The sequence below is a fragment of the Salmo trutta genome, chromosome 12 (assembly GCF_901001165.1).
Source record: "Salmo trutta chromosome 12, fSalTru1.1, whole genome shotgun sequence".
NCBI lineage: Eukaryota > Metazoa > Chordata > Actinopteri > Salmoniformes > Salmonidae > Salmo > Salmo trutta.
The window spans coordinates 15,572,138-15,584,179 of NC_042968.1; the positions used below are offsets into that span (position 1 = coordinate 15,572,138).

Consider the following 12,042-nt stretch of genomic DNA (forward strand, 5'->3'; position numbering starts at 1 on the left):
TACCAATCAGCAACTGCGCCGTAAATCTGGCTGCATATTGAACGATGAGTTTCCCGAAAGGCCAGTCTCTTTGGCAAATGACAGGAGTGGAACGTTAGCTAAAAATACTGATATCCAGACTACAATTACTGTAATTGTAGGCAATCTTAGAAGGTGACATTTCAGAATATGTTGCAAGTAGGCCTAGATTATATGCCTATAGGTAAAGTAGCTTGTAAAGTAACTGTGGTGTACTGCTATATTGCATGAACACCTTTATAGCATACGGTAGGCCTAGCCTATGGTCCAGGAAGGCTCAATCACAATTTGGCATTAAAAATATAAATCTGCATATTCATGGACTGTTTACGCTTTAGGTTAGCTCTGTCCACTTTCATTAATTTCATGATAATATTGTATCTCCATATACCCAAAACACAACAAAAGGCTTTTATGTAGGCCTACCAAAGTTGTTATTCTACTCCATTATGTCACTATGCATAAGGCAATCCTACTATGCAAACTAAATTGTCATTAGTTATCCTTAGTAATGGACAGGTTTGATTTTCTTAATAGGCCCACCTCTTATGGTGTGATTGCAATCTTGGAGGTTCTAATTTACATCTTATTATCCCTCCTGTCTTGTTCTAGCGCCTGGTGCCTCAGCTTAAGGTAGCCTAATGGAACCAAGTAATACACCTGCTGTAAGTCTGCAACACTAACTGACTGTCATCTGGAGGAGAGGATACACGTGACAAATGTTCAAAGATAAAGCCTCTGTTTTTCTCCAATGTGAACTATTGTAATCACAAAACCACACATACCTCCTAGTAGGTGCTTCAAAGATGATAAGTTGGGCTACTTTTTATTCTTTAATTGATATATAATTACAGTGTGTGCATAATGTCTCAGCTATTTTAGTGTATGGCCTGTGTTCCACCTAGGTGTAACGAATTGAGAGTTGTGGGAATGTTCATTTTTGGTTTCCCATTGGTTCTGGGAATGCAGCCATACGTTTCCTGACCAGTAAAACCACATGTTCTGAGAACATAAATTAAAGGTTATTTGAAGGTAATTAAATAATGTTCTGAGAACGTTCTCTAAATGTGAATATTTTGAAGGGCATTTTAAGGTTATTTGGAGGTTTATGAATAACTTCCTGTTTCAATAAGACTTTTAATATCACTACTAGCTTAGGTTAACTGTTTTCAACCCCAAGCACGGAAAGGACACATGGAAATGAATTTGTTTAGGCATTAATCATGCAAACACATGTCTTCTTTATTGTGGCACAGCATCAGTGAGATTCTAACCCATGATCTTCTGTTTTTTATCCATGGAATTAATCCACTGCACCACCAGGATGGAACTAGCATGCCATGTTTTTTTAAACTCATACATAGCGGTTCAATTTAGTCTCTTCAAACAGACCCCATTTCAAAGGAAACATGCACTCCTTAACGTTCTGAGAAACATATGTTTCTTAGAACGTGGTGAGAGCTTGGTTGTCCTATGGTTGTTTTGCATACAACCTTCCCAGAACATTTTGTGAAAGGTGCAGGACAGTTGATTGGTTTTGGAACATTCTCAGCACATTTGAGGAACTTGACAAAAAAGTTATTTTCTTGGTATTTCATTACTTTAACAGAACGTTTCCCTAAAAGTTCAAACGTGGTTGCATTTCATGTTTGATGATGTTCTATGAACGTTTTCCAACTGGTTTGACATTGTGAATGTTCTCAAATAGGGAATTTCAGCACATCAACATAACATTTCCTACAGGTGTCCTCATGGTTCTATTTAAAGTAATGTTCTCAGAATGTTCAGAGAACCTTAAGAAACAACGTTCTTCTGTGGGAATTTTAGTACAAAGTTTTCTGCAGGTTTCCTCATGGCTCTATTTAAAGTCATGCTCTCAGAACATTGAGAAAACTTTCCATAAAAACCAAAAGAAAACAGTGAAGTTGAAAGTTTCTTAATGTTTTTTTTAAAGACGTATACATTCCGTTCTCACGTCAACAAAACTCTCTCTATCCTCCATCTTGTTAAGTGTGTTCAGGTGTATTGGCCGCGCCACACCTGATCTCATGCGCAAGCTGGGCACTGACACCGGTTATACAGAGAACAGAGAACCAAGAACAGTCAAGGCACTGCTCTCCATGTCCATAAGTATCCATGCATGGTTGTTCATGGGTGACTGTAATATTAGTGAAACATCAAGACTAAAGATTATTATCAGGTGGTCAAAGAAGGGTTACAAACAGTCAGACAAATCTGTGCTCAGTTATCCTCATCTCTTTATTAAGATGCTTTATTTACACAACAGTAGTTTGCTCAGACATCTTGAGTTGCTGTGAGTTTGACAAGTTCACTGATGGTAACACAGTGTGGATAAACTTCAAAAAAAAAAAAAAGATTTCTTCTCATCCATGTCCACAACTTTGGCCAGCCATATGTACACTGAGTATACAAAACATAAGGAACACCTGGTCTTTCCATGACATAGACTGACCAGGTGAATCCAGGTGAAAGCTATGATCCCTTATTGATGTCACTTGTTAAATCCACTTCAATCAGTGTTGCTGAAGGGGAGGAGACAGGTTAAATAATTAATTTTAAGCCTTGAGACAATTGAGACATGGATTGTGTATGTGTGCCATTCAGAGGGTGAATGGGCAAGACAAAAAAGACTTAAGTGCCTTTGAAAGGGCTATGGTAGTAGGTGTGAGGTGCACCGGTTTGAGTGTGTCAAAAACTGCAATGCTGCTGGGTTTTTCCACGCTCAACAGTTTCCTGTGTGTATCAAGAATGGTCCACCAGCCAAAGGACATCCAGCCGAAAGGGGTGCAATTCAATATTAGGAAGGTGATCCTAATGTTTTGTACACTCAGAGTATATGTTACAGCCATCTCCTAAACGAAAGGTTTCATCAGGGATTTATCGCTAACACTTGAGTCAACCTTGGCTCCAAACATCCTCCAATTTTTTAAAGACCAAGTTAAATTGCACTTCTTGACATTTTTGACACTGACTGTCTGAAGTTGCCATGGCCCCAACTTCCATAAGACTTACAAAAAAACAATGCTGGAATGCATAAAAAGGGGAAGACATATTACTGTGCAAAGCTGATGCCAACAGGGAAGGGGCCATGTATATTGATGGACTGGTGTTCAGCAGTGGACAGGTGTGTTAATCAGCGAGGATGGCTGTGACGACACACTGTGTAAGAGGGAGAGAAGAGCATCAGAGCACTGCCCGGACGTACGTAACGTAGCACCGACTCACTCAGACACCCTCACCCGCCTCTCTCACGCAGCGATACCACCGCCAACATGTTATTCCTACTTTCACAATGCAGACGCTTTTTCAACACACTGCACACATACACATATGAAGATAATAGAAGTGCTAATTCACAAGAAGTGCTCCAACAACAAGAGTTGATATCGCGAGTGAGTTTGAAGTGAAAGAGGTTGCATACGTACGACACAATGAAAATAATGTACTGTAAAAAAAGACATCAGAATTCGGGTGGTGGCACAAGACTAAGGTCTCTATGATTGGACATTCTGGATAAAGCACAGTTCAGCTGGTTAAGAAGTAGAAGAATGCACAAATGTGACATCACTGGACAAGGTAGCTCACCACAAAGCACCAGAGGACACAGAGCCAGAATACATTGATTCATTTTTTCTTTTACAAAACTAAAAGCTAAATAATATATGCCATTTAGCAGAAACCTCTATCCGAATCTGTGTATCAGCGTTTGTTTCGTGTTTTTCAGGATTACAAGTGGTGAGGTTTTGTTTGACAACTAATGACATGCTTCAGATTCGGGTATACTGTACATGCTGGCAAGTCCTCTACAGTTTTATGCAAAGACACGGTATCCTGAGTAGAGAACAGTAAAGACCAGTATCCTACAGAAATGTCTGCACTGAGAGGTAAGACCTGCAGGTAGACATTCCTCTTCAACAATCAATCACCGCTCCACAACTCCACTCTTCTTGGCACTGATATCACAGGGGTTTCCCTGTACTACTTTCCCTAATTTCACCCCTACTTGCCTTCACCCTCCTCCCCTTACCTCCCTGCCTCTCTTCACCCCCCCCCACCCACCCTGCACCTGCATCCACTCACCACTCAAGGGTTTATGCTTAGAGTCGAAAATAAATCCACTGCAACAAGTGATATTTCCAGCTGAGATAAGACAAGCAGTATTACGTCATCTTCTGCCAGCTTGGCTCCCTCAAAAGGATTCTTATAAACATAATTTCCATTATTCATAATGATCTTCATTAAATTAACAAGTAACCAACAAAATGAGGTATTCTTGTGATAAAAGCTCTATACAAAAAGAGAGGATCCCGTTATTGAACTAATGTGCATATTTGATCAGATTAGAGCAAGATATTACTACATTGAGCATCATATCGGCTTACTCTGGGCAAAGATGCTTACAGTAAGGAACACTATGTACTGTAAGATATGTGGTTAGAAGGAAATAGTAAAAATAACTAACTGAACCTCTTCAGTGAGAAAACACATTCTTTACGCTGGAGGCGGTTTTAGGTCTTCAACGTTGGCTCTGTTTTCAACAGACCACACAAAGTCGCTGCAATAGGTGCCCCTTGAGTAAGCGTTTGAAACAGAGCTGAGATTGACACTACAAGATGTGTATGTTAAAAACAGACGCTTCAGTAGACATGTGAGTAGAGAACATGTAACACCTTCTGTAATGTTGCAAAGATACAATACATACTGTACGCCTGTGAGATTCAAATGAACTGTAAACAGTCACCTTCTCACAGCTCACTCAGTCTAAAATAGATATTGGTAGTTATACTGTATACGGTCCTATTAAATAATAATGTATTGAGTGGACACCTTTCATTAAAATCTAACTGACTAAATAAACCTGGATGAGTTAATCAGAGCACAACGATCCATTTCTAAAAGGAGTTTTGTATCCACAATGACTGGACTAATTGTATAGATTATAGATGGACTGAGAAAGTTTTCCTGATGATCATGCTGCAGAGGAACAAAGTGCTGATCTATTAGAGCAGAAGGAGTTGTATTGAGAAAAAAAAGCCAGAACAGGAGCATGTAGCGTACGAGACTAGGAACGTATGGGTTGTAAGATGACAACACAAAATTGACATTATTTTGCTTAGATAAAGTTTGAGCATGCCTGTTCCTGAGTGAGGTCTGTTCAAAGTATAAAACTGGAATGCTTTAGTTATGAGACTCTTCTATATGCCTCTGAGTTCTAGCACCTATCTGGACTAGCTGAGTCCTCATTCATCTGACAGACCATAAGACTCAATGTCTTGGGCCACGTTTACAACAGGCTCATTATACCTGTATAGTCTTTGATATAGGCATACTCTAATTTAGACAAAAAGCCCCACACAAAGTATGACGAGATATTCTTGTCCTTGTGTGGAGAGACTATTTTGAATAAATATTTTGTTAGGGTACACAAAGGTAAGTATAAGAAATGTAAGCATGCATTATGCTAAATAAAATAATAAAGACGCTTGTTTAAAAATGCTATAAAGGAAGAAATGAAAACATGAGGGTAATACAAAATAGAGGATCTGTGTTTGTAAGGATTACTTACAGTGCCAATGTAAAGTCTATACCGCCTTGAACTTTTTTTTCTTCACATTTTGTTGTGTTACAAAGTGGGATTGAAGTAGATTTAATTGTATATTTTTGTCATTGATCTACACAAAATACTCCATAATGTGAAAGTTTAAAGAAAATTCTACACATGTTTACAAATTAATAAAACTTAACTGAAATATAGTTCTTGCACAAGTATTCACCTCTTTGTTTAGGCAAGCCTAAAGTAGTTCAGAAGTAACATTTGGCTTAACAAATCACATAAGTTACATGGACTCTGTGTGAAATAATAGCGGTTGAACTGATTTTTGAATGACTAACCCTTCCTCTGTCCACCATACATACAACAACTGTAAGGTCCCTCAGTCAAGTATTGAATTTCAAGCACAGATTCAACTACAAGACCAGGTATACTTTTGGAAAGCCTCATAAAGAAGGGCAGTGATTGTTAGATGGGTAACCACAACACATCCGACATTGAATATATCTTTAAGCATGGACAATAATTATGCTGTGGATGGTGTATTAAATCACCCAGAGACATCAAAGATGCAGTCGTCCTTCTGAACTGAGCTGCAGGACAGGAAGGAAACTGCTTAGGGATGTCACCATGAGGCCATTGGTGATTTTAAAACAGTTACAGAGTTCAATGGCTGTAATGGGAGAAAATAGAGGATAGATCAACAAGATTGTAGTGACTCGACAATAATGACCTAAATGACAGAGTTAAAAGAGAATACAAATATACAGATTACAAATATTCCAAAACATGCATATGTATGCAACAAGGCACTAAAGTAATATTGCAAAAAAACACAGCAAATGAATACACCTTTAGGCCTAAATGCAAAGCATTATGTTTGGGGCAAATCCAACACATCACTGAGTTACTGCCTTCTTATTTTCCAGCATGGTGGTGGCTGCATCATGGTATGAGTATGCTTGACATCGGCAAAGACTGGGGAGTTTTCAGGATGAAAAGAAAACAGACAGAGATAAGCACTGGAAAAATCTTAGGGGAAACCCTGCTTCACTCTGCTTTACACCAGACACCTGGATAGGAATTCACCTTTCAGCAGGACAATAACCTATAACACAAAGCTAAATCTACACTGGAGTTGCTTACCAAGAAGACAGTGAATGTTCCTGAGAACCAAGTTACAGTTTTGACTTAAATCTGCGTGAATGTTTTGGGCAAGACTTGAAAATTGCTGTCTAGCCATTATCCCCAACCCCTTGACAAAGCTTGAAGAATTTTGAAAAGAATAATGGGAAAATATTGTGCAATCCAGATGTGCAAAGCTCTTATGAGACTTACCCAAGAAGACTCACAGTGGTAATCACTGCCAAAATGGATTCTAACATGTATTGACTCAGTAGGGTGAATACTTACCTAATCAAGTTATATTAAAGTGTTCTATTTTTCATCAATCTTTAAAAAATATAGCATTTTTCTTCGACTTTAAAAATTACAGAGTATATAAAAATGTCAATTAAATCCATTTTAATTCCACTTTGTAACGCAACAAAAATTTGAAAAAAGTTCAAAAGGTGTAAAGACTTTACATGTGGTCTTGTGAAAGACCTCAGGCTGGCGAGAGTCAAAAGTACAAAGAAAGACTGGAAATATGGCTGAAAATAGAAGTGGTGTCTAGGTCTATTTCTCTATGATATTTCCATCCCCCTCTCACCTGCAGAGGGAGGAGCTCAGACACAGCTGAGAAAGGATGAGTGAGATGGCATCACAAAGGGTGAGGCCTGCTGACGGAGCCTTGTTCATCTGTAGTATGTCTAGTAACAAGCTACCATATATTAGGCCTGGTAACTAAACTGCTGCATTATTTACCTAAGGTGAAAAGTGACCTGCGGTAATTGGTCAATTAAAAATGTTTTTCTTTTCCGGTCCAAAGTAGATTGAGGGGGGTGATGACAGTTGGAAACCCAGATCTAATGGAACAACTGATAAAGGGGAAAAGGGCAATAAACAGAGATCTGAGACAGATCGTTATGTACCATACGTGTCATTTCCTGTAGGTAATACAAATCGATGTATACAGAAAGAAGGGGACAGGAAGTTATTCCTGAAAGTATTGAAGGCTATGAATTAAACAGTTAAAAAACATTTTCTAAAAGATGCACCTATCTGCATGACACTATTAAAATCACCAACAAACCATCCTGTAAAGAAATGAGGTAGTGCTGTTGACTGGGAGCAAAACCAGGAGACCGCTGCTATAAGATGTGTTATTTTGTCATACACCTACACGTCTCATCTAGTCCTCCCCCTAAAATAATGCAACCTATATCAACAACATGTACTGTATGCGGTTCCTTCAAATTTTCTTCAATTGCCACATTTATTTTCCTTTTTCAATATATTTGTCCTATTTTTATTGAATATAATCATCTATATAAATATACAGAGGTTAAAAATGCTCCTAAAATATTAGGCACCTGAGACCCCCAAGCTCCATTCAGGGAATGTGTGTGTGGATCCTGAGACAGCAGGAGGTTGGAGAGAGAGAGAGAGAGAGAGAGAGAGAGAGAGAGACAGGAGGTCTGCACTCTCAATGTCTAAATATAAGGCTTCTTTCCTGGTGCTGGGGCAGGCAGCATCCATACAGTGGAACAGCCAATAGGAACAGCTCAGTCATTTGAAAGGAGCCAGAGAGAGAGTGAAAGGGCCACATGGTCCCGGTTCTGCTCTATCTTCATCCATGGTGCTGAATCAAGAGCCTCTCCACCATCATCAGCTGACCAAAGGTAGGTCTTGAAGTACCACACGCCCACGCTCATTCTAAGAGTCCAACAGGTCAAGGCTTATGAGAAAAGGAATATCCTGCTTTCTACACTATGATTCCGTCATCATACGTCTGTAATAGGAGCCTGTAGCAAAGTACAGAGTAAGGCCAGACTAACATACTGCTGCTATGCAACAAAATGAATACCCATACATACTAGCACAAAAAAATATATACTGTATATATACACATATAAAACAATGGATTCAAAGTACCTATAAAACTGAGCCAGGAAGAAGAAAATCAGATACTGAGGTGCTTTAAAAAAACAAAAAACATTTGATTCATGATGAGAAAAAGAAAGACGTCCAGCTGTTCTTGGTGTGGGGGTTTGGTTCTCCTCTTGCTAAGGGCACAGGTAGCTGTGCGCTGCTGAGTTAGAGTGGACAAGGCCGGCGCTGACGAAAGGAGAGGGGGACGGGGGAGGGGGGCAGTGTCTGGAGTCTCCGTTCCCCTGGGTCTCCTGCCCTGGCCGCAGGGGCTTGGTGGAGTGGAAGCCGTTGGAAAGCCCCGTTTCCGGGTGCCGCCCCACATCTACAGTCAGCTGGGCTGCCACGCCCACCATGCCCCCAACCATGCCCTCTGGCTGCCCATTGTGATTGGACACTGGCTCCAGGACAGGGCCGGATGGGACCTTGGGCAGGGGTTGTGTCTGTAGGGACTCCTCCCCTGGTGATGGACGTTGTGGTGCCTGGGCAGCCTGTCTGACTGGCTCCCCTGGACGTTGTGGTGCCTGGGCAGCCTGTCTGACTGGCTCCCCTGGACGTTGTGGTGCCTGGGCAGCCTGTCTGACTGGCTCCCCTGGACGTTGTGGTGCCTGGGCAGCCTGTCTGACTGGCTCCCCTGGATGTTGTGGTGCCTGGGCAGCCTGTCTCACTGGCTCCCCTGGATGTTGTGTCCCATTTGGGTGTAAAGGGGCCTGGGCAGGCTGTCTGACTGGCTCCTTTGGGTGTAAAGGGGCCTGGGCAGGCTGTCTGACTGGCTCCTTTGGGTGTAAAAGGGCCTGGGCAGGCTGTCTGACTGAGGAGTAAGCTGCCTCGGACAGTGAAGACCCCCTGGTGGCCTGAGAGTCCTCTTCCCTGTCACTCTGCGCCTCCTGCTGCTCCTTCTCCAGGTCGTTCAGCTCAGAGTGAACTATGACCTCTGCCTCCACCTGGTTACAACTGCACAGGGAGGAGTCCAGTTGGTCCTCAGGGTTGCCCTGAAACACACACCACACACAGTTAGCAGACATTGAATTATTTAATTTCATACAGTCAGCCCATGTTAGAGTGGAGTCCTGTCTAGTTTGTAATCCTGTTGTTCTGTATTAACATACAGCTGTAAATGACCTTACACCAGTGGTGTCAATCATAACTGAAAGGCAGCCATAATACAATTATAACACAGTCAGTATTTCTTGCTATGCTATCCAGCTTTCTGAACTGCATACCATTCTCTAAATTAAATCACTGAGAATACGACTGAAATGTCACCAGTAAAATAGAGCAGTGGTGGTATGAGGTGTGACTGCAAAATAAATGAGGGATTCATTATAGATTAATTATAGCTTTCCCCTCCTACACTTTTGAAGGGTATGAGAGTGCCTTAACAGTGGCAGAGTAATTAATTTATCAGATGCATGATCAAGCGGCTCATTCAGCTTTCAGCCAGTGTCACATTCTAATTAGCTATACGTCATCCTGACATCTCGTTCACTGTTTCATTACTTCCTGTTCAGCTCTCACACAAACCACTCTACCTCTACACCATCTCTTACTGCTCTTCTACATGCACGCTCGCACACACACACACACACACACACACACACACACACCACGCCCACGCGCACATACACGCCACGCCCGCGCGCACACACACACACTACACTCGGGCACACTCTCGTTCGCACACACCACGCTCGCGCGCACACACACACACACCACGCTCGTGCGCACACACACCACACTCGCGCGCGCGCACACACACCACGCTCGCACACGCACACACACCACGCTCGCACACACACACACACACACACACACACACACACACAACACGCTCGCACACACACACACACACACCACGCTCACACACACACACACACCACACTCGCACACACACACACACAAACCACGCTCGCACACACACACACACAAACCACGCTCGCACACAAACCACGCCCGCACACAAACCACGCCCGCACACAAACCACGCTCGCACACACACAAACCACGCTCGCACACAAACCACGCTCGCACACAAACCACGCTCGCACACAAACCACGCCCGCACACAAACCACGCTCGCACACACACAAACCATGCTCGCACACAAACCACGCTCGTACACACACAAACCACGCTCGCACACAAACCACGCCCGCACACAAACCACGCTCGCACACACACAAACCACGCTCGCACACAAACCACTTTCTACCCCATCTACCTCTTATTCTTGTACATACACACACACGCACGCACGCGCACTGACACACACAAACTCTGCTCACATACCTTGCCATTCTCTGTGTTGGTCATGTCCAAAGTTCCATTGTTGAGATTTGGAGAGTCCTCTGTGATGGTGTCCCTGTATTTGGTGATCCGGTTGGCCCAGTTACGACTAACTGACCCATTCCAAGCAGCCTGGAGAATGACAAGGTCAGAAGAAAAACACGACACAACAAGTAACCTTGAAAAGTACTATATTTGTGTCTAGTGTGGTATCCAGTGTCCTGACTACTCACCTTGAGCTCAGCTCCTAGGGCATCGTCCCCTACTCCTACATTACCCATGAGGCTGTGCTCCTCAGTGGGCTCTGTGAGGGGTTGGGCACGGTCATGGTCATGGTCCAGGCTGCCCAGGGGCATCAGGGTCTCTAGCTCATGGCAATCACTGCATTCTGGCACCATGGTGGGCACAGACCTACCCCCATGATGGTACTGTGGGGGCAGAGCAGTGGAGTCCAGCCCTCCAGACACCTCTCTGGTTACACAGCACAGAGGGACACGGGTTAAGGATTAGTTATGTCACTGCACATGGTTTAACCTCAGAGTACAGTATTAAAAACAAGGATGATCATGAACAACTGTGTTTTTTATAAGAAAACTTCTGGATTTTGCCAATGAAGCCATTAATCTACTTCCCCAGAGTCAGATGAACTCCTGGATAACATGTGTATGTCTCTGCGTCCAGTATGAAGGACGTTGGAGGTTGTTTCACAAGCCAATGCTAACTAGCGTTAGTGCAATGCCTGGAAGTCTATAGGTATATACTAACATGCTAGCAGATACCATAGACTTCCAGTCATTGCGCTAACGCGAAACGACCTCTAACTTCCTTCATACTGGACAAAGAGACATGGAAATGGTATCCATGAGTTCATCTGCTCCTGGGGAAGTAGATAAAGGAAGGCCTCATTGCCAAAATCCCAAAGTATCCTTCTAAAAACAAATATGAGGAATGCATTGTCATAGACAGTCATTACAACTCTAACAGTAGGATGAACAACATATTGTCACTCCATCTCAAATTGTGATGGCTAGCTGGGTTCACTATAGTACACACTGGAATTCAAACGAGCTAAATACCAAAACAGACAGTAATAATAGTTGTTCCGTATTAATGCAAAATTATTCAAAATTATTCAC

The 12,042-nt window shown here is 42.4% G+C and overlaps 1 protein-coding gene across 2 annotated transcripts in view; it reads right to left on the reverse strand.

The window, feature by feature from the left end:
- Window positions 1–7,966: 7,966 nt before the first annotated feature.
- Window positions 7,967–12,042, reverse strand: part of LOC115203006 (immunoglobulin superfamily DCC subclass member 4) — a 75,922-nt gene continuing 71,846 nt past the window's right edge. The window contains exons 18-21 of one of the 2 annotated variants that reach the window (XM_029767256.1): window positions 11,140–11,377; window positions 10,910–11,038; window positions 9,145–9,612; window positions 7,967–9,102 (exon numbers count right to left, since the gene is read on the reverse strand). In XM_029767256.1, the coding sequence (XP_029623116.1) occupies window positions 8,758–9,102; window positions 9,145–9,612; window positions 10,910–11,038; window positions 11,140–11,377 (1,180 nt within the window). In that variant the 3' untranslated portion in view covers window positions 7,967–8,757. Of the gene's footprint in view, window positions 9,613–10,909; window positions 11,039–11,139; window positions 11,378–12,042 lie in introns of both variants that reach the window. The other variant, XM_029767255.1, reaches the window with a different exon arrangement.